A 24205-nucleotide genomic window follows, 5' to 3' on the forward strand; every position below is an offset into this window, starting at 1 on the left:
GCATTACTGGCTTTTAGTCTAACCACATGTATTTGGGCAAGAGACACACGATAATCAGTTCTTTTATCTGGGGATTAAGCTATTCAGAAGATCCCGAAATTAGAGAAAGGCTAAAAAACGTGATGGGAACATCTGGGCACCCAGTTTGAGCATCTCCTGCTACAAATAACCAACCAGTGTAACTGAATAAGCACATAATTAACTCAGGCATATAGTGAGTGCCTGCCCAAGCTAAACAGGGAGGTATGCAAACTGTGCTTCTGGATGCATATGCCTTCATCACCATTTGGTGTGTAAGTTACTTTACTAAAGCCTAGCTCTCAGTGTAAAAAGGCTGCAAATCAGCCCAATTATACTACTTTATGAATTTATTACCTGTGGGTATATACATTGCTATTTATAGACACTAAGTTATGAAAATATACCACACTTGTGTGTCTGTCATTCTTTCCCCAGAGGATGTGATTTTTGTCTTCTGTTGCTCAAACCTCACAAATTGTACAAACTGGCCTCAGCGCTGACTCCAGACTCCACAGGCAGGGCTGTGGGAGGAATGGATGCTCCAATCCCTTTATTGTGTTTACATGTATTTGGTGGCCAGACAGAACATTCATATTCCACTTTAAAAGACTCTAAGGCTTCAGCAATTCTTATAATGATCTCTCAACTGAAGTTAAACAAAGGGTTAAGAGTATTTCGCACTTGCAAAGTGCTATAGAAAAGTGCTTTGTAAGACAGCACTGCACTACTTTTTTGAAAATGAATTAAGTTCAGAGAGGAAGTTGGTGACAACCAGGTCAATTCACCTCTCCCAATTCTCACTCAAGTTCCCTATATCTAAAAATATAGTTTTCCTTTAAGAGAAAGACAATGGACATTGCATCTTGATGGTATTGTCATTGCTAAGTATCTGAAATAATCCCAGCTGTGTGTCATGTTACACAGATAACAAGCCTAACTATTCACTTCAGAATTGAGAAAAACCCTACAAGATTATAGTCTTACAAGACGCCCCCAGGTGTTGATCCTGGGTCAATAGATAGTACAAATCAGAGTTTATAAAATGCTGTTTGTGAGGCCGCTGCAACTAATCCTTTGTGACATGAGAAGGAGACTTTCTCATGGATGATCATATTGCTTAAATTTTACATATGTATGTACATATACCTAATATTTTTATACATAGTATATACATAAACCCTGCCCTTCCCCCTGCCTTGCCCAACTGCTGAGGGCAGACAGAAGTCCACCGGTCCGTATGTTCTGGAGATCTTCCTATTATGAAAAAGCCTCTTAAATATTTCGGTCAATTATCAAACAGATAGCAATATGAACATTACAGTATAATGAAGCTTCACAAACTAAACATGCTATTGCATAGTGATAGTTGTAATATGTAATAGTTGTTCTTTTTTTTAGCTGAATGGGCTATTTACCTTCATTCTCAATAAGATCACAACCATATACTGTGCCCTTCTTGTCATATGGCAGCTCTACTTCATACATAATTTCCATCTGTGGTTGCACATGGATCCTCTCAAAAAACTGCCAGCTATTTACTATACGTGCAAAGGATGAAGGAAGCTAAGAAAGATCATGTCCACTGCAGCTGCCTACACTAAACACAAGTCATCCTTCTTCGAAGTAATGTTAAAACTTCACTTCTTATAGCTTATGATCATGCATGTTAGTTGAGTAAAACACAATATCTTTCTTCTGATGGTACCAGCATTCAGACAAAAGTACATGCTTGATGACTTGCTGCAGACAGTCTTATTCCAGTCCCTTTTAAGAGTGCATTATTTCATTAAGTGATTACTGCTTTACATACGCAATTAAGAAGAGAGAAAATATGGACCAACATGCTTTAAGAACTTTATCTGTAAAAAAGAAGGTCTTAGAGTTAATATGACATATGACAAGCAATTAATCTAACCAGGCCATGACTAGAATTCTACATTATGAGACCGTTAAAAAAAAAAAGCTGAGCTAAGCAGCAACATTTTTGATAGACACTGGGTTTTGTCAAAAAAGAGCAAACTAATCACAAACGATGTGGTCACAATAATTTTGAAATACAAATACTTCCTCTGAAGTAAACGTAGGGAATTTAAATTGATGCAACAAATCTAGCCCAGAACACCCCTCTTGAGAGTTTAAATATGACACTCCCTGAACCACAACCTAAGAGTTGGGTGACTGAACAGAGACACGATCAGTAATATCTCCTTTTCCAGTAATTTGTAAAAATAATCCAGACACCCAAGGTTTAGTTAAAACCAGGTAATAATAGCTCAGGTAGAATCAACTAATTTTAATAATAATAATAATAATAATAATAATAATAATAATAATAATAATAATAATAATAATAATAATAATAATAATAAATTAAAAACAAGATAACATTAATATATTCATGCTCTGAATTATACCATCAGGTCTGCTCTAAAGGATATCTTAAAAGACTATCAAATTCAGCAACACTTGTTAATTTCACTAGAAAGGTAAAAAAAAATTAAATTATTTTTCCCCTATTCTGTACATTCACAACTCTCATTATCTCTTCCTTGGTATTTTATATCTCATAGTATTTCTGTCTTTTCAATTGACTCATATGTCCCCTGACCAGATGTCTAGGAAAATATTATTTACCTCCATTTAGAATCCTCACATAGCAGCTTTACAAAGGATGACTTTAATGAGGAGGATATCTGCCAGGTCAGACATAAAAATATTTTTTCTTATTTATTTAGATTCTTGCCCCAAATGGTGCACACCATTATTGATATGCAGAAAACCATAGATAATTTTAAACTTCATTCAGGAAACACGGGCTTTCTATCTGCTATGTTCTCAGCTTTCAGTAGCAAATTATGAAAAGAAAGGGCACAAGAACCGTAACGCAACTAATACAATTCATAAAGAAAACGAAGTCCTAAGATGATAAGTATCACAGCAAGGTATATAATTAAGAGTGGCTATAACAACAACATATAAATTAGATAATTATGGATTAAGCAATCCCTTGGGGGATTCTCTCTTGCCCTAGAAAACGTATAACAAGCTCCTTAGATAGAAGGCAATGGCTTTTAAGTATCTGAGGGAGAATTAGGACCACAAAGAAAAACAAAAAAAAAGAACATGCAGCAAGATAAAAATCTTAATTTACAATCTAAAGATGGCTCTTGTTTTTGGTAGTTTATTTTAATACATTTATTGGTACAGTTTTCACCCATTAAATCTGCTGACATCTGTTGGCTAAAGAGCACATGTCAGATTATCAAGAAGTGCAATATCAAATGAACATGAGCTGCTTCTTAAGGTGACAGTAGGGAGATACAAAACACTGCAGTGATTACCAGAAATGTAATTTTTTTTGTTGTTGTGTCTTACATCAATGTAATAATCCCAGGTGTCCTGGACACCAGACATACAATAATCTTCATAAATCCTAATTCACAGCCATACCATCTGTCAAAAATATTTTTTATGTCTCCTAATAGATATGCTACATAATTGTATTCACAGTAGGGCAAAAATACACGGTCGCACTAATTTGCTTTACCAGTGGAATAGCTCCTTCTCAAAAATGATTGGATAATCAAAAATGGGGTTTCTAGCACTCTTCATACATCAAAACTAACCCTTCCATTCTGTCATTTTCTATAACCTTTTCAGTGAAAGCAGATAAAGATTGAATTATCTGAAAATTGTATTAAAATAATGGAAAAATCACAAACATAAAAAATAAAAACAGAGTATCTCTTTCCATTATGATGGTGTTGCAGTTAAAATTAGAAGCTTTGTATTTCGCAGTCACAAAGAGACTAATTTAAGCTCTTGGCCCTGCAGAGCACTAACCCTTTTGGACCCAATCCAGAAAAGCACTTAAATATGTGTATGACTTTTAGTTCATGAGCCTGAAGCAACTTCAGTGGGATCAGACATGCTTGATTAGGCCCAGAGCACTCATTATCCTGCTGGACAACATGTCCCTCTAGGACTGACTCGGCATCGGGAGATGACCCTCCCAAACCTCTGTCCCTACTCGCAGAGATGGAGATGCCATGAGCTTCTGTTCCTACTGTCTGAAGCAGAAGATGAAATGTTCAGGCTAAAGTTGGCCTTTGAGAACACCCTTCCTCCAACAAGTTTCTAAATATCTGCAGTTCCTCTAACATGAATGCAATACTGAAACATCTAAAAATAACGCTGACTGCAGGTATGGCAATTGTTACAAGAGATTCTGTAACAAGTTCCTAGTTCCAGCAAGATGATTTTGGTGTGAATATTTATTTGTACATTAGTTTAAATTATCTGTACAAGATTATACATAAATATGTACCTGAAAATTCAGTAATTGTACAGTGAACAAATACAATAGTACTTAAGTAAATGGGAAATTCCAAAGATGATGGCAGTTATCGAAAAATGCTCCAGAAAATACTTTCTTCAAAAAATCAAATTCAACCTTCATTTCCCCTTTGAATAAGGAAGTGATCCATGAACAAAGTATTATTTCATCCTTCTTTAAATCACACTTCCAAAAGCACTTTCCATGTTCCACAAAGTTTATATTTAATAAGTTGTTAAATAGTTTATATTTAAAAATAAAAGCAAATTTCCAGCAATTGAAACATGCAGTTGATGAACTAAACATGCTGTTGTTCAGTTCTGCACTACAAATATCTGATGCTACTTTGCAGTCTAACAAGTATCTTATAACATACTGTTCTATGTTTATCAAGTATTCGTGTTTTAATGCTAACAAAGTTATTATTTAAATTGATGTTCTATGTCTCAGTGATACATTGAATATGTAATACAATGTTTTTCCAGTTTCTCTAAATTGGTACAGTTCTCCCACAAATTTATAAAAATATACTCACCACTGAAAATAGGAATATTCCTTTCCTAAGGGCCAGAATTATCCATTTAATTGCTATGATCCTTAGTTACTCAATTTGAGAACTTGAGAATTCCTTTGACTAAATGTGAAGTCCAAAAACTATCTAGACTGGAATGAATAGCATAGATACTACCAAGTGCTGTATCTTAATTTAACTGATGCTGATGCAAGCCAGTTCATACAAGTAGTTTTGTGACATATAAGTCTTTTAATAGAAAGGTGAAAACAAATTTTTATTTTCACTGTAATATCTACTATTTTACTTTGAAGACTTTTCTTCTTCCCTTTAACCGATACAGCTCAGAATCTATACAAGTTCCTCTATTCCTAAAATTCTACAGAATTGAACAAACCACCAATGCTGCAATAACTGGCAGTTCACCATACCCAGCAAGAACATCACATCAAAGGAAACTATGTCTGTACAGTAGGTAACTACAACACCTATTTGTTATACTGCCCAAATTGACAGGACTTCAGCTGCAAAACACCCTGGCTCAGATGTGCATGGATCCAAAAGTCAGATTAAAAACTTTGTGATTAATTGGAACTTATTCATACTTCCACAAAACCACTCATTACTTACAATGAATTAAAGATTTTGGTATAGAACACAGGTTTTAATTTTAAATTAAAAAAGACTACAGATCTCACATACATATTGACCACTCTTGAAGGTGCAACATTGTCACACACATCTCTGATATACTTAGCAATAATAGATATTGAAATAGCACTGAAAAGAGACAGACTGACAAACACTGTTAGTTCAAAGGCTAGATACAGAAAAGACAGACAGCATAGGTTAAGCAAAAAAATGAACCACCACAAAAGCACAAAAACTCCAAGCCAAATGTCTCTCAGTTATTTTGAAAATATCTAAAACTATATGGCAATGGAAAACAGGCTCATACCTAGTGCAAAAATATTTTCAGAGGAGGAGGAGGAAAAAGTACGTGTACATCATATGCAGAAATATTCTGAAAAATATTTATTCAGTAAACATGTATCAAATATTTAATAAATGAAAGAAACAGAAGTCCAGATTTACAGCCACATATAGTGAAACAGAAAAGAAACATACAATAAGGACAGTCTAATTATACTCACACATTTACAACACCTTACTTATAATGGTAGTTGTGGAAATAAATGACTTACGTAAATGTGTGACATTTTCCATCACTACTCACCACACTAATGCTTCTATGCAATTCATTAACATTCTAGATACAGTTTCATGCTTGCACAACCCAAGTATAAAAATAAGATACTCAGCAATACCATACAGCCCAGCCTTCTACTATTTCTTTTTCAAATCGATAGTGGTGAGCTTGATATTTATTGCCGTCTAACCAGTAGCAGTGCTGCTTTTATGATAGATGACAAGGAAGGCTGAGTAGTCACTCAGCCTATGATGGAAGATGAGAATATGGTGACACCATCTCCTGCAGGACATTCACGCTTCTTAAATGAGCTGCTACGGAAGTTTTATCATGTATACGAAAGGAAATAGTCCCCTACCTGTGGAGGTTGGTTATATGTTGGTCTGGTCTCCGGAAATGAAGTTTTATCCTTTGACTCTCTACTTTGATCATCAACTGTGTCACCTAGAGAAGTAAAAAAAAAACCTATTAAATCACTGAAATCATTCATCTTTTACACAGAATAAGAAAAAATCATCAGTCTTCCTAAAATCAAATTATATGATTCCCTGAGAAACGGAGAACTCTGTTACCACATCTGTATTTTACAAATTTGAATGCAAGTAAAGAGAAAAAAATTGAGAAGTGGTCTGCAAAACCTGGGAACAAATCTGTGTCAATTATTTAAATTACTTAACTCCTTAAACAGACTGGCAACAACAATTCTAAATGAAAGGGTTCGAGTTACTGTAGTTTAACTTCTTTGTTGGTTTTGGCTGTCCTGTTCCATTTTGTCCAGAGGTTTAGTCAGAGCCAATGCACCTGGCAGAAGCCTTTGGCAAAAGCAGCCAGCTTCTGCCCATGCCCAGTTAGCCTGGAAAGCCAATGACACCCAAGGTCCATGCATGTTTGCTCCACACTGTCATCAGTCCCCCAGGTCTGACTGGTCACATCCCCCAAGTACAACGCGATATTTGGAAAAGCTTTTTATGAAAACAAGCCGTAATATCTGGTCATCGTGCCTGCTTTTTAATACCCCAGTATTATTCCTAAAGCACGCAGGATCACCCTTGAGGAGAAAAGGCAACGCAGAAAGAATCGTGCCTTGCAGAATTTACCACCTAAGGAGTCTTTCTGCTGTGCCTTTTGCAATCGGACATGCCTGTCTCATATTGGCCTTTTTAGCCACCAGTGTGCTTGTGACAAACGTGGGTAGAGACCCTTCCCAAATCTTCATTCGCGAAGCCCAGCCATGATTATTCCTAACAGTGTATGCTGAGAATCATCATCATCATCTTTGTCACAGGTCTTTAATGCCTATTAATTCCATTAATGTCTACACTTTCCAAGACCTTTTCTGGAGCTGAAAAATGCTTCTCAGGAAACTAGTAATTCTCTGCATAACATTCCAAAGCACTTGAACTCATAACAGCTCTTAAAAAAGGAAAGGGGGAGGAGAGGAACCAAAGGAGGTGGGGCATCAGTCATTCTTCAATTCCACCCTCACTATTCGAAAAAAACACAATTTTTAAGCACCTGTAGACAATAAGATAAATAACAACCATGAAAAGAAATAATGTCAAACCATTAGTTTATGTTTGCAATGAAGTAGAGTCCTACAAATAAAAATTATTACGGGCCTTGTAAATACACCCAGCCTCGGGCAGGTGTACAAATGGTTAACAGATGATATGAAGAGGACAGTAAGCCATATTTTTGATACATTTGCTGTGGATGAGAGTGCAAACAAGTTTATATTGTACCAGATTTAGGCTAGACCAGTTTCTCCAGGAGTAAGGCTACTTAAGCACTTTGAACAACCTAAGGAAGTAGTTTCTCTAAACAGTGGTCCATCTCCAAAGGATTTCAGAGGTAGGCTGAAGAAACATCTGTCATGAATGGTTTCAATCCTGGCAAGACAAAAAAGATGAATGACCTTTTTGTGTTCTGTTCTAGTCCTACATTCCATGAACGATGCAGGAGGAAAGACTCCACAGGATACCCTTCCCTGAAATCAAGATTTATCACGGGAACTTATGCTGGCTGCCTGGAGACTTGTGAGGATGTAAGTAGACTGCAGTGAGTTGGACAACAACCCCCCAAATGTGCAGGGGCAGAGCTGCGTAGCCAGTCAGTAGCAAAGGGACATACTGAGTAAAGCTGGGTGTATGTATAAACATACTAAAATAGTTACACCAGAGATTTAAGAAACAAAGGAACCAACACCATTCCTGAAAAAGCACTCAGAAGTTTTTATGTGAAAAAACCAGTAACAAAAAAATGTCATGTGTGTTAATGCTATCCAGAATATACCTTTTCCCTGTGACTAGTTTTCCTAAAGATGAAAAGACATCTTGGTTTGAAATCAGGACCAAAGGTCAAAAATGTTTACAGGAAAGGAAGAATAGGAACAGCTCAATCGGCGAGAAATGACTTTTTTTTACTTAGAACTTTGACATCCAATTCCCAGAGTTCATAAGCTCTTAAGAAGGCTAAAATATAGCGATACCTATAGTGCTTCACAATTCAAATTGCCTTTAAACACGCTGAGAAAAATAAACACAAACAAACACAAACAATTCCTCTTACACAATCTTGATGTAAATAGGTATATAATTACAGTTTTGCCAAACTAAGCAACTGAAATCTCACTCTGGAAAAAGATCACAAATACACGACCTTAGTAAGAAGTGCTACCAGATATCTGCCAACGCTCCCCCAAAATGTCTTTCATCAGAGCTGAACTGATTCATATATATTCAAATATATTCATAGATAAGGCCAGAGGGACCACCATAATCATCTAGCCTAACCTCCTGTAAAAATATAGGCCATAAGATTTCTTGAATTAATTTGTTTGAACTAGAGCAAGTTTAAAGCTGTATTTTAATCAAGAGATAAAACACAAAATTATTCATTTTACAAAACAATTAGATTCTGGCTCAGATATCCCTTAGTTTAAGCATTGTGCAAAGGTTTAGTCATAAAACTCCTACAGAAAATAAATCTATGTCATATATCAAGAAATGTCATATACTGTTTAAAGTCTGTAAGAATTAGAAATGAAGGGCACTTCATTCAGTGTAATTAGGTTTAAACATCAGAAGCATAATCTGTAACATGCAGAACATCACTGGGAAAATTTATCAGGAAGAAAATAATCATGTTTATTACTGTAAAATATTCCCTTACTTACCAGTGGAAAAATATTTTAAGTTTGAAAGGAAAGCAGTAGGTGTATTTACCCTACTGTTCAGATAAGATCATATTTCAAATCCTTAGTCTAGGGAGGCTGTTTTTAAGTTATTTTATGCCTTTTCCAGCCCCAAATAATCAGTGTTGCACTGAAAGGTCAGACATGCGTTTCTCCTTTCACTGAGCTGGTGCTGGATTTATACCAACATTCTCCAAGTTCCATTGGTATCTTCTTTTTCCAAGAACCGCAGCCAGGTGTTCCACAGGAAAGAAACACCCAGCTCAGTCTTTAGTATGTACTATGTACATCCTCCCTTAGAACGCAGAACTGTTGGTGTCTTCAGAAATCTGCATTCAGCTGCCTATCTGGACCTCAGCAAACTCTCATATAGAAAGGTTCAACCACAAGTTTGGCTTCTACTCAACAAGGAAGTGGTGCTTCTATTTATACTCTTTCCTCTTCCAGCATTTTGTAAACCTCAAGCTGTGTAGTCTCTTGATCAAAAGACAGCATTTAAAAGTCTAGCCCACCCTCAGTTTAATAAATTAAAACCAATTGTAAATATATTTTAGAGTCTTCTATAATGTAGATTGCCATGATTTATCCTGGTCTATGCAAGAATCCTGTGAGACAGTGAAGCACGTACAACACAGCAAGCAGTAACTAGCTACCAAATACATGGATTTTCAAATGTCACCTTCAGCTTCAAAAGGAAGACAGCTATTTTCTATTATACTTTAGTTAGTTGCTTAACTCTTTGTTGCCTGTTATTATCCTGCATAGACATGGCAAGAACAAAGAATATTCTGGCTTCTACTTGGCAGCAAAAAGACAAAAAGTTCTAAGAGAGGATTAGTAGGATCTGAAAATAGGAGAGAATGACTCTGTGGAAGCATCAAGGTTTTACTGCAGTTTCTTTTCCCTCTTTCTTACTCATAAATCTTCCCCTCTCTGAGATAAGGAAGAAAGGCTAGGCACACCAATTTTAAGTCACCCTGCTCCAGGATAAACTAATAGAACTTCAGGCTTTAGTCCATCAATAGTGGCAGTGCTTTCAATCTAGGGAGGTATTTCACAAGTGCTGTAATTCACTCTGCCCTCTGAACATCTGAGTCTCAGGAGTCCCTGTGATTGCCCTTCCATGTAAAGGGGTTTGATGGTACCACTTTTCTGAGTCCTGCCCTTCTCTCAGCCTCATTTAAGTAGTCTCCAGCTCCTTCAGCCGGGATGAAATATGTTTCTGTTCAGCCTCTTCCAGCCCTTCTTAGTTCTCCAGCACACACTGCCAGGGTCTCACAGCTTCAATTTACCAGCCAATTCCCACCCGAAGAGTGAGCTGGAGACTGCAGTAGGGAGCCTTGACAGAAGTACCCAGAACACAGAATTGTGATAGTTTTATGTGATCAAGACAACAGAAGACAGGACAGAGGGAAGACCTTTAGAAATTTTTGCTAATGAGCACAGAATCACAAAATGGTTTGGGCTGGAAAAGAACTTTAAAGATCATCTATTCCACCCGCCCTGAATGGATTGTACACAATAAACTGTAAGTAATTTAACCGTTTCCATTGGTGACCAACAGACCAGTCAATGATCCATCTGAATCAAATAAGGCACTGGCCAGTTGCTGTCTTTTACAATGGGCCAGATGGGACATTGATGAATAGTTAGTTCTTCTATTTTCTTAAAAGTGGGACTATCATTCTGTCTAGTATTAGTGCTACAAAACCTACATATTAATCCTCATTAACTTCCATATGCATATGGCCAAGGCATAATAGCCTTATAAGAATATATATAGTTGGCAAAACAATGAAGTCATCCTAGTTCCAGGTCACCTCATCCTGGTTTCATATTAAAGCTTTTCATATCAACAGCAGTTTCATTTCAACAAGCTAATAATATCCCCTAAAAAAACCCAGTATATCAGCAAAAAGATGCTCCACAGCTGCAGCTTCCAGCAAAACAAAAGTTTAAGAGCTTATGCAGCACAAGGGTGAATGAGAAGGAAGTCTGTGTAAGTCCATGCTAAGGCAGAGGTCTGGTAAGTATTTGGTAGCCTTATATTGAGTTTCAACAGTGTATTAAGGGGTCCTACAAATAAATCTTTGATTAGGAGTAGAACTTAACCAGTATCTTCTCTAATTCTCCTGACTAACCATGAGAAAAATCTATATAAACCCTGCAGTGAAAATCCTAAAACACTGATTTCTTCAAACTTGTAAAAGGCAGGGGGGAAACTCTTAACAAGGTAAATATTATCATGAATGTTTCTGCATTTACAGACATGAAGCAACAAGGTTCAGTCCTTTCCCAATTAAGAGGAATAGCAAATCCAACTACAACACATGCCATTGAAGATTATGGGAGTGGCATTCCAAATTGCCACCCAGTCTGATTTTGGTATCCCATCCTTCTGCAGGCAATCTTAATGTAGAGTCTTGATTTTCCCAAACAATTCTGTCAGGGTCTTCTCAACCCACATCCCACTATCAAGATCACAGTGAAACCAAAAACTCCCCTACGGAAATTTTTTCCTCAAACAAAAACTTTTAGGAAGATAGCAATAGAAAAACAATATGAGATGATTAGAGGCTCCTGTACAGTTTCCATATCCCAGATCTACATATTTTTCAGTTTGCAAAAAGTGTTTTATTTCTGTGCTTTTCTGTATTTCAAATTTATTAAAAGTTTGACTACTTTCAAAGCTTTACTGAATCCCAAAACAAAGACCCTTAGAGTTTAAATCCATTTCCAACCACTTTACTGAAGCTAAATCGTTCCAACTCCTCCACCCCCATATTTATATGGCTCTCTTTTAAGAGGTGCCCAACTCTTTCAGAAAGCTGATGAATCCAAAGCCAAAGTTTCATAGCAAAATTTTGGTTGGAAGGAATCCTGGAGATCACACTAGTTCAACCTCCAGTTCAGTGCAGGTATAACTTCAAAAGAAACTATGTTCCCTGGGTTGTCCAGCTGAATTTTGAAGCTCCAAAGATGGAGATTCCACAGCATCTCTCAGTTATATCTATCCCACTACTATTTGTTACTTCCATGTCCACAGTCACATTCAAAGCAAGCTGCAGAATTAATTCATCCATGAGCCAGGATCCCCCATGAGAAAATGTTATTTTACTTCGGTTTTAACTTGTGAGAATTTCATGTCAAACATAAAGAAATGCCTAGAATTAATCTCATTCTGATTTACTGGTGTGATGCATCCATGTAAGTTCTGCCTCCTCCATTATACGTGCATGCCAGTCTTTCTCAGTAGTCCACAAAAACACTGAGCCCACTCACCAGAGCATATCTTTCCACGGATCTCACTTTTCCATCTTGCTATTTGGAAATCCCATTCTGGAGTTCATTACTGTAGATGCTGCCACACCTTCCTTATCTAGTTGTGCTATCGGAATGAGCATGTGATGTCACTTACCAGCTACTCAATATATCCTTAGGACTGAAGCAATCAACAGTATAGATCCAAGTAAGAGCTTATAACATGTTCAATCATTTTATAAGGGAAAAAAAAGCTACACATGAGAAATGTATGTCCTCTAATTCTTCTGACCAAATAACTGTGCTTATCTGGGCGTGTGTACCAGTGCCTCAGGGAAAACCTCAAAACGATTCACTGCTGTTCCCATGTTCACCTGATACTGTTCTGCAGATAAATCCTCAGCATATCTATTGCATGTTAGCATTTATCACGAACGTTGGCCATAAAAACAAAAAAAAAGCAAAACTGCCTAGAAGGCATAGATTAGATGCCATAGGCCAGCCTCTGCATGCACTAAATCACAGTTCTTGACATTCCTAGAGAACCTTTAAATCTTCCTGTCATTCACTTCATCTGTCAGTTAAGCCACTCCTCTTCACAGCAAAACAAATCCAAGCTCAAGTGAATCACACTTTTCTGGAGAAACAAACCATTTAATCTACTTTTTAGAAAGGAAAAGTTTTAGAAGCTGATTAGCTCTCTCTTTTTTTTTTTAGACATAATCACTGAGTGATAGCTGATTGTCGTGGTCATCTAGACCAGGTTGTTATCTCACAGAATAAATACATTGTTTTAAGGTTAAAAATAAAGCATAATGTCTCTTAAATTTTTAGACTTAAGAGCAGTGTAATGTTAATTTATTCAATTTCTTTCTACTTCACTCTCAAATCTGCTTCCTGCGTAGTGGAAGATGTCTACACTTCACATAATCCAAGTTCATTGTATGGACAGGCTGGCATGCAACAAGTGCAAAAGAAGCATCAGTTTGCAAGCTAGATTTTCTTCTATGATTACATCTCCCACTAGGTCCTTTTTGCTTTTCCAAGGGAGGGGGACAAAGACAACTCATTTGCCTTTATTTGTTCTGTTTCTCTTACCTAACTTTCTCTTCTTTACCTTTGATGAGAATATGACCCTCATGATCTTCACAATACTACCTAAGTTTTCTTATTTTGCTTGTATGGATGATAAAAACTTTACTCCTAAAACAATAAGAGTCTTTACATCTTCAGTTCCTGATGAACAGTAAAAGGTCTTTGGAAAACATCAGTAATAACAACAAACTCAGACAAAGGCAAAGTACAGCTCACACAGAGTAGTGCTGGCAAGCAACATCCCCTTTAACACATCTTAGCAATATCATTTTCTTGTCACTAGTTATCCAACCTATAAAACCTGTCTCAGATTACAGGCTCGGTTGTGGTTCAAAAGGTAAATATTTATTGTAACATCCAACTTTTCACTATGAAATTCAGATTATTTCATTATCCTTACTTAACTATGACATTAGGACTCCCCTCCTCCTGTTTTATTCGTGAAGTGGTTCTAAAGGTAATCCTGTCTAGAAAACAAACAGCACACTGAAGCCCGTAGATGAGGACAAGGATTTTTCCTAGCACTTAAAAACTTGATGTGTGGTCTGCCTGTTCAGTCTTTTGGTTACACTGTGTAACTTGCATGTCAGTAGGTCCAGTATGCATTAAAATTATTTGCCAGTCAAAATCCGAGGTGCTGATAGCCTGATATTTGCATGTGAAGCTTGCTACGTAAATGTAAATTATGTCAGGAAACAAACAATGCAAATTTAAGCTGGTTTCCTAAGGAATTAGATTTACATGGCCAATCATCTTTCCTTGATAACGCAAGAAAACATTGTCCAATGTGGTTGAACCTGGCACAGAGGTAGAAGACTTGGAGATATTTACAGAATATAACCATCTGCAGCTGGGTAGTAAAAAGAGACCAAGAGTAATGCCCCAGCTGAAGAAAAAACTCATTGCTCTGTTATTCTTGGCCTGCTTGGTCAACTGGCAAATACTGCTGTGGTTGGTCACTAGGAATGAAGGCAAGGGAGGCCACTGCAATAATGCAGGGAAACTTCCAGGGCCGTTCTAGCAGGGTAGAAAGACTAGGAGATCCTCAAGATGATCATTGAGAAAATGTTCCAGGGAACACTGTGTGTTTTACTCCCTCTTGATAGCATTTCAGCTATGTTGAAACAAGAAATATTTCTTTTATAATGAAGAAGAGGGGAAAATCCCACTGCAAAATTTGTAAATCAGTCACTCAGTCTACCCATATTAGGGCCACTTGCATCTTTGTCCCACTATCTGCTGTGGGAATGCACTGTGATGAGCAGATGATCACATACAATCTCATCTCAATAACTAGACTTTAAGTCAGCAGCTGCCTACAACATTCATATTAGTTACTACAAACTCATTTATTGTCATATCTTCTAGAAACTTTGAAAGTATCAGAAAGCTGAGCTAATACTTTGTGGGAGAAGAATTAATGCATAGGACAGAAGACTCATTTAAGATAACTTTTATGCAGCACAGTTGTGAGAAATTTCCAAAGTAATACTCATTTCATACTTAAGAGTACTACGATGCTCTCAGAGGCATGGAAACCCTCACTAATTCTGAAACAAAGTTAAGGATAATTAATTTAAAACATAAAGACCACGCACACTGATACACACGTCTGCGAGACATACAGGCACAACACACCTGATGCAGAAAGTTAAATCACAATAATCACAATATCTAAGATTCCATCAGAAGGCTTACAAATACTGTGGTTCAAATAAGATTCCCTCTCCGCTTTTTTTTTTGGAAGTTATCTTCTAGACTGCGGCCTGGCAATATTGTGTCACTGTGACTGTATCATGTCAATTCTGAGCAGAAAACCTTATCCACTGCTGCTTTTGCATTTCTGACACATGCATGCCGAGTATTTCTGGATGCAACATGCTTTGCTTTCCTATAAAATAAGTATAAACTCTCCAGATTTTTGTAGTAACAAGCATGAGTTTATAAACATACCTAAAAATTGGTACACAGAGGTTCTGAATATTTTAAAACAGGAAAACCTATATCCAAAAGCAATCTCAACAAAGTATTCAATAAAACAAAGACAGTATCTCTGCTTTCATAACTCCTTGAAAAACTATTTTTGATTTACACAAAATAATTCCATTATATTAGTACCATCTTCTGATCTCAGATTTACAAAAGGTATCTAAAACCAACCAACCAAGTTAAGAAGTAGGCAGTTCCCTCAAAACTAAAACATAAATCCATTTAACCTGTCCCAGAAATGGCAAAAACCAGCACAGTAGCTGATCTTTGGATCAAAGCTCTCTCATGAATAACTAGCTCCACACAGATGGTTTAAGGACTACATAATTATATTATTTATTTATTTATTTATTTATTTAGAGCACATAGGTCAATAATGTGGATTAACTAGGATTAAAGTGTTATTTTTCCGTTACTTTTGTGCTTTAAGCTGGTTTAGTATTTCTAGGAACGTTAAAGCCAGCTTTGTAGAAGAAACTACACTATGGAACTTGTGGTTAACTTTTGACTTGTGTGTAAGCAACATGAAAATGTTCATTTCAACATATTATGCCTAGATTCCTTGATTTTAAAGGCAATTACATAAATAGTATTAAATATTCACAGATTTTTATATTTATGGCTTCAATACTTTAAAACCTTGCTACCCATTTAATTGCATTTTCATGTTACACAAACATAGTAGTGGAGATCTGTTAGGAAAAAAAGGTATCAGCACAAAAAAGCACTAGAATAACTCTTTAAAAGTATTCAAAAGGCAGGGCAGAACTTATTTTGGAGGGGGAAAAGGAGATGAATAAAAATTTCTGAACAGAGGAATTTGGTTTAAAAAGTCTAAAAAAGCCCCACCACGTCAAAATATCCATTTACAAAGGCACAAGACCAACAGATGTAAAAGTCCAGCTGACATATTTTTGGCTGTATCTTTCAATGAAATGCCCAAGTGTTTGCATGTACACCAAAAAGTGACATTAACGCTGCCCACAAAGTAAAGGGACAAATCACAGTAATTTAATACTTGAGTAATTTGTTTAAAATTTGTCTTAAAAAAATCTGCCAGGACTTTGTACCATATTCTTATTAGACATGGACAAAATGAAGAAAGGTCAGAGCAGCTGTAAATTTTATCATCAGCTGTTCCTGATGTGAAAACATCTGAGGGCTGTGAACGCTTACGTTAAGTTATACCTACACTTTACATCAGTCCCTTCCCTAAACTCTGCACAGAAATGGCATTTCTCAACTGAAAATAAAGCATTTCAGTTTGTTAAAACAACAACAAAACACCCCTGTAGGATCATGCCAGCTTGAAGAGCACAAAGGCAGATGGGCAGCTTTTGAAAAAGAGTATTTCCTGTCTCCCGAGATGGCAACTACCCACTTCCACACAGGCCCTGGGAAGCCAGCACGGTGGAATTCAAACTCTGCAGCTAAGTTTTCAAGGGAACTCCAGGCTTATGGGCACTCAAGATCCATGGTGATGTGTAAGGTGCATTAACAGGGGCTACCAGATCTTCCAATCAAAACTTCCTAATGTTTAAAGATGAAGGACCATGCTTTGGCTCAGACTTTCAAGTCTGCAACATTCAACAGACTTGAAGTACAAAGGTTTCTGAGTTTCCCCAAATTCAACAGGCGAGTCCCAGAAGCTAAAGTACAAATTTTTCCAGGTTCTGTGGCTCAACATAAAGTCCCACTTGCTCAACATAAAGTTCCCAGGCAGGTCTGCCCAGCGTATGTAATTTTTTTGCAGAATGTTTTCATGCAATAACACAATTAGAATAGAATAAGTATCTGTTTCAAAACACAACACACTGAAAACAGACAAGGCTACCCTACAAAAACAAACTACATACAGCTGGTAACTCCCTTCTGGCTACTATTTGAAGAACTGTCAGTCAACCTGTGGCATGAACATTATTACCTAAGGGTGAGCTTTCACAACGCCGCTGAGTCAGGCTAACAGCTTGGTACTGCCAAAAGGAGCAGTCCTGCCTCTCCTCCCAGCACCAGCGCTCCTCCCATTTCCTTTGTGGTGGCCCTCAAATTCTCCTGAGTGCTTGTGAGCCACCTGAGCTCACTAAACTGGCTAGAAAAATGATAAATACATACTCCCTTTCTCGGTGGGTTAGTTTTCTGCCAGTTTAGTGAGCTAAACCAGAGATGTCGAATGAGCTGGCAAGGCTGGCACAAGGGTAATGGAAAGAAACCCTGCTTCTAGGAGTAAGAAACAAGAAGCAAGATGACCCTTTCTTCAGACAGTTAAGTGGCTCAGCTGTTCTATGGAAACATACCCTGTCACAGAACCAGTCTTGCTTTCCACTGTGAAAAACCAGAAGGCAATATTTCGGATCTATATGTAGTCTCCACTCCAGATATTATACAAATCAATGTGGAAAGTTTTAAAAGTGTGTTTTTTCATCAAAAACATGATGAAGTCTTAAACATACCAAAAAAACCCCAAACAAATTATTACATTAGGAAATATTCATTTTTTTTATTACCGGTAGGCTGTAGAAAACTAGAGATTATTACCTATTCTTTGTTTTCTTCCTTTTATCCCTAAGCATTCAAAATTGCAAGTAGTTTTCTGTCTTTTGCTTTTTCCTCATGAGAAAATTGCCTTTGTTTTCATTTTGCCAACTCCAGGGAATCAGACAAGTGAACCCTCACTACACAATGCTAATTGCTGTGTTCAAGGAGCCCTCTCTGGATGCAAACAGTCTGGATGACAGCTCTTTCAGGACTTCCATAAAAAGGCTTTAAAAAATAACTATGGGCAAAGTAATTTTATGAAAAATCTGAAATCTTACTGGGTTAATGCAAAGAACCCATCCAAGTATTTTAGTTTCTTGTGGGTATGAAAAAAGTAGGTAAGGTCATGCAATTTTTGTAAATTCTGTTTAAGGTGCTTTGACCTGAACTATGAACATGAGGAATTTTGTGAAGAGGAGACCTGAGACAGTCTTGATTGGTATTCTTTCCCATTTCTAGCCATACTCCTTTCCCATTTCTAGCCATACTCCTTTATCACATCCATTTCGAACTTGGTACTCGGAGAAAAGTTCAGACCAACAACGTCACCCTGCTGCCTCCCTACAAAACAAGCCAATGAAGCAACCCATCCCACACACAAAGGGCTGTGTTACCAGATACCTATTCAACTGGCTGCAAACTGGCAGATGAAATTCTAGGTCACAAAGACCAGCACACCTGTATCTGATAGGCAGGCTCTACAGTAGATTAATGATTTTTCAGAAAACAAGAGAGAATTAAGTTTCCATTATGCAGTTACTGCTTTACCTGTGCTCTGCTCAGAAACATGTCCTATATTCAGATCACACTGCAATCTGCCCACAATCATTATAGAGCCTGATGTGTAGAAAAACTAGAAGGAAAAGAAAATACAGGGCGATGAACACAACATGACACCCTTTTCTTTGCCAAAGACACAGCCTCTGTCTAGAAGACAATTGATTTCATATTTCCTTTAAGAAGAGGTGAGGACAACAGATTTAGTGCCTAGAGTTTTACACACAAAAGCACTGCAACAGGATAGAAAATGTACACAGTTGACAAATGCTGCCAAAATTTGTACCTGTCTTTCCTCTTCACTCTGAGCTGTTTGCTCCTGCCATTCTCTTCATCCTTTCTGGCTCCTTAGGCTCCACTCAGCTCATTAATCCAAAAGAACTGTTTCTGCTGGTTGAATTTGCCCTCACCTTAGTCCTGGTTCAGACCTTGTTCCAGACCTGGGTCCCTATCAGGGAATCTGAGCAAGGATTTCCATTCATACCTCCCATTTCTGTTTTCCCTCTGTTCCATCACTCAACCCCTTCAAGCCAATTCACCTTACCAGAACAGCACAACACTAACTTAGATGAAAGTTCACAACATTGCAGAAAAATTAAATAACAGGAGAGCAGAATCTGAAGCAGAATGAAGGGACTGGCCTGTCTTCAGGGCAACAAAAGATCAGCCCAGCTATATACAGAGCTAGCCTGAGACAGAGTGATTTTCTCAACAGAGCAACTATTTCTGCATGCAATATGATCAGTCATGTTTAACTATTGCCTGAATAAAGGTGATGTTGTGTGAGACCACGAGAGCTCATCTAATCACTCACCACCACTACGGATGAGTGTCTCACTCAAAGGCCCTGCCCTTGCTCAGACTCTGACAAACAACAAACTTTGAGCTTATTAACCCATCTTCTTCTGGGAATTGAGCCAACTGGCAAAGTCCAGCAAACAGCAGAGCTGGAGCAAAGTAAGATTCACCTGAAGTGGAGGAAAGTAGCACCTTTGCTTTTGAGTGCCAGTGAGCTGACAAAATCAGATCTTCACTTGCAAAACCACTACTGACCAAACAACTCTTAAATGAGTAAGATCAGAAATAGGAGAAGACAGCATACAGGATTTTGCCTTTGAGATATCCCACAATATTTAACTTCAAAACTTCTGTGGTTAGAAAAAATTCCTTTGCATTACTGTCCTGCCCCAAAGGGATTAAATAGGAACAAAGGCCTCAAAACTAAACAGTCTCCAACTTTCTAATCAACTTGGAGGTTAGAAGACCATGCCTGTTGTTTGTCAAAATGCAGGTGTAGTGTACAAATGCACAGAATGTTTTGGGGCTAATTTATTGGCGAAGGGGAATAGCTGCAACATAGATCCCTAAATTAGGAGATCTGGTTCCCCACGCAGGTATTACTAACAGGCTTCCCCAAAAGGTGCCCAGGAAGCTCCTATGTTAAACACCTGCTCTAGATGCAGGGAAGCATCTTTCCATCCAGTGACTAAATTGGAAGAATTGCTCCTAAATGAAAACATCTGAAGTCAAATACTCCTATAAGCAACCTAATCCATGATTTCTACATCATCCTCCAACAAGGGTAGTCCAAACCTAGGCAGCTGTTCCGAAAAGGTTCCGATCAGAAGACAAGCTCTGTTACAGTAAAAAGTTTCAGATATGTGATGTGAGCATGCCTCTGAGATCATTCCAGCAACTGGAGAGATTTGAGAAGGAAGAAAAGGCTCTGGCAGTTTTGGGATGTAAGTGTAAGAGAAGGATTCTGAGCTTTCTTGCTGGAATTTTTTTCTAAATTGGTAAAAAACATTGTAAAAAGTAACCGGACTACAAGTGTGTCCTGAAGCATGATTTCCTTCTCCCCATCTGCATTTTTAATCAATTTACAGTTCTAGTTGCAATCAAAAGTAATGAAAATACAATACATCTTAGAATTAGTGTCTCTTTATTACTATCCCAGAATCCCAAATTAAAAGCTCAGGACAGACCACAGAAACATTACCACTGTATTAATACTCAATCAAACCTTTTCAAAACTTTGTCACAAGTGGTCTTGGATTTAAGAGAGGGGCTCTCAGTTGCACAGACATGCAAATAATTGCTTTCTTTCACCATCTCACTTTTAATGCATGGGTGTCAGGTGAGTATATCCAAAGCTCAAATCCCCAGCAGCACACTTAAGAATGGAGTTCAGAAAACAACCTGCCCACCTTTTGATCTATCACGTGTGAGCTTAAAATATCTGAGCCCTACCACCACTCTCAAGTGTTCTCAGGGGTCCAGCAAGAAAACAGGATTATTTTCTTATCTCAACCCACATGGCATGGATTTATTTACCTGTGTTAACCTGAGACAAGGCTGTTCTCATCTGAGGTCTGCATTACCTACCATCCTCACAGCTTGCTTCCCACAAAACTAAGTGTCATTTGTGCTAATCGGTGCTAAGTGAACCAGAAGGGAGAGAATGGCAGGGATCCAGCTGACTCATTAATACCAGTGTAACGGATTAACCCTTTTACATTGTCTTCCCACCCCCCCCAATTAGTCAGCATCAAAGAGGTTTAAGGCTGCAAACACTGGAAACATAAAATGGGACAGAGTGTTTGAAAACAAAGGAGAACATCTAGGAGCAACATCATATTCTGCCACAAGGACTGTTATCTTCCTATTATTTAGGAGTAGCATTTTTTTTAAAGTTAACCTAAACTTTATTTAAAAAGCAGCAAGGGAATGAAATAGCCTGTCTGGAGAAAGTGAAACATTCTGTTCTATATAATAAATCCATAGCAAAGTTGTCACATATATGAAAAATGCATAGTTCAGCAGGAGACATATAACTAGCCACTCCAAGTTCAAAATAGTTATTAACTGTGACTATAAAATTACTACAAAATGTTAAAAGTCAACCTTTTTTTTTTAACATATGGGCAGCACTTTTTGATTTGTGATGCGAAACAAGATATTTTTGACTTAGTCAAACTGCTATTTAGAAAAATCCCTTCTAAAACAAACTGTCAGTCTGAGGTTTTATTTTATACAAGATGGAGCAGTTATTTTCACAATACTTACCTGCTTGAACAAGTTTTTCTAAATGTGTAACTGCCATAGCTGCCACCAAAGATTAATGACTCCTCTCGGTGCCTCCAGTGGCCTCCTATTCCATTTGATAAAATACAAGTATCTTTATTCCTTAAAATAAGTACCTGTATGAATGTCTGATGTATATACCTCCAAAAATAACACATCCCAGACAATTTAAAAAAGATACTTCAACCATATTTGCAATAATGTTTTTGGAAAAGTGGGGCATTTCTCATTATGCAGTTATTATATACAGACTTTACAAAAACTTGGATTATTGTACTTGTATAACTTGAAGGCTAATGCTAAAGACTTAAACTCTGGTTTATGCAATATATGGAAGAACATCACTATACATAAAATGTTTTATTGTGCAGTAAATTCTTTGCTGTATAAAAGCTTCTCATCCTTTTAAAAATTCAGTTACAGTTTAGCGAATATTCTGCTTTTAAGACATCCATTCAGCATTTATATTTTCTTCACATAGTCTGTCTCAATTATACTACAGCTGTCTCACAGGGCAGAGCTGGCCATCTCCATCATGAGCAAACACCACAGAATCTGAAGTTCTTGATTAAAAAGCAAATGGTTTTGTGAGCCAAGCTAAAACTACTGCAGCTGCTCCATTTCACAAACCAAGCGCCATTCAGCTGGGAAGAATGGCACCGACTCTGAATTGTTCTTCCTGAGAGTTTTCACAATAAAAACAAACCACGCTACTTCCAAATTTTAAAAGACTTGGGGGGGGGGGGGCGTGGGGGGGAAAGTCTTCACTATTCTGGAAACAAGTGTTTTCTTTTTACTCTGAGCTTTTGATTTCTACATCAATGTTCCTCTATGAATAAAAAACCACAAAACTAAAGCCAACCCTTCCCCCAAGCATGCACACTCCACACGGGTTCCTGTAGATGCTTTTAATGGCCATCTACAGCAAGTTTGCAGATGTATTAAATAGGAACTGCAATGCTGAACTTTAAAAAAGACAAAACCAACAAACCAAGATACTGCTAATTAATTGATCACTCCTGAAGCTGTTAAATATCATACTCAGTGAGAGTATGATGGAAATAATAATAATTATTATTGATATACATTAACACAATGATAAAAAATTGTAATTTCTTTCATCAAGACAAAATATCAATCAACTTCTGATCACTTCCTCTCCAAGAATGTACATTTCTCCACAAAATATGAAATAAAACAATCTCATTACAGAGAAGGTACAGCAAATTAAGTTGCAATATTTTGAATAAAAATCATGTTTAGTACAACTTGCAATGCACAACTTCTATATGTCACCTCATTTTTTAAATAATCACAACAAAATGTGTCGATAACAATAAAAACAATAAGACACCCAAAACATACTTACAAAAATGCTGAAATGGAATTTTTTTCTACTTTATGGAAACTTCTTTAATGAACATATCAGAATCAAAACCACACATAAGTTTCCTACAATATCCTAATAATACTTTCTTTGTGGTCAGGCTAGGAAACACAACTCAGTTAAATTTTGTACTTCATAAATAGTGAATGGTTAGGCAGATTTTTGTTTTTTAGTTATTTGGCTACATTAAAGTTATTTAATGTCCTAGCTAGAAATAAATTTGATGTAGCTGAAAACACTTTCCATTTTTTTATTCAAACGAAAATAATCAGGAGTTTTCTCCAAGCTTATGTTGACTGATGCAAAAATAAGAACCAACTCCTTCAAAGTGTTTAAATTAATTAAATTCCCAGTAATGGGAAAAAAAAAAAAAGCTGAGTTGCATTAAGGATTTTTCTTTAAAATATTGTCTATAGCTTTCCTGCCACTATTTCATTTATTTTGCCTTTATCATCCCTATTGTACTTGAGCCAGATTAGAAACACCAGGTTAAGGATAGACCAGACATTACACAAGGCTTCAGGATAATACAATTTTTAGCATATAAACCAAAACTTAGTCTACCTTTTCATTCTACCTTTAGAAGTTGAAAAAGGTTTGATTTTCTGTTGCAAATTAATGAGGCCTTTAGGGTTAATGAGGGTTTTAGGCTACACATATCGCTGCAGCATTTTTAGAATGTTTACAAGGAAATTTAACGTATTCATTGAATTTTTTTTAATGCAGTCTGAAAGTAATAATTCAGGATAACAATCTGACAACACTGAATAACTCTCAAGTATTTACTTTATAAATATCTCAATATT

General features: G+C 37.0%; 1 protein-coding gene across 5 annotated transcripts in view; it reads right to left on the bottom strand.

Moving 5' to 3' along the window:
* The window catches only part of UMAD1 (UBAP1-MVB12-associated (UMA) domain containing 1), a 79132-nt gene that overhangs the window by 13399 nt on the left and 41528 nt on the right, over window positions 1–24205 (bottom strand). For 3 of the 5 annotated variants that reach the window (XM_064676629.1, XM_064676618.1, XM_064676608.1), the window contains one exon: window positions 6437–6522. In XM_064676629.1, coding sequence (XP_064532699.1) covers window positions 6437–6522 — 86 coding nt within the window. Of the gene's footprint in view, window positions 1–6436; window positions 6523–18919; window positions 19005–24205 lie in introns of all 5 variants that reach the window. The other 2 variants (XM_064676599.1, XM_064676595.1) reach the window with 1 other exon arrangement.

This window comes from Pseudopipra pipra, chromosome 1, assembly GCF_036250125.1.
Source record: "Pseudopipra pipra isolate bDixPip1 chromosome 1, bDixPip1.hap1, whole genome shotgun sequence".
Lineage (NCBI taxonomy): Eukaryota > Metazoa > Chordata > Aves > Passeriformes > Pipridae > Pseudopipra > Pseudopipra pipra.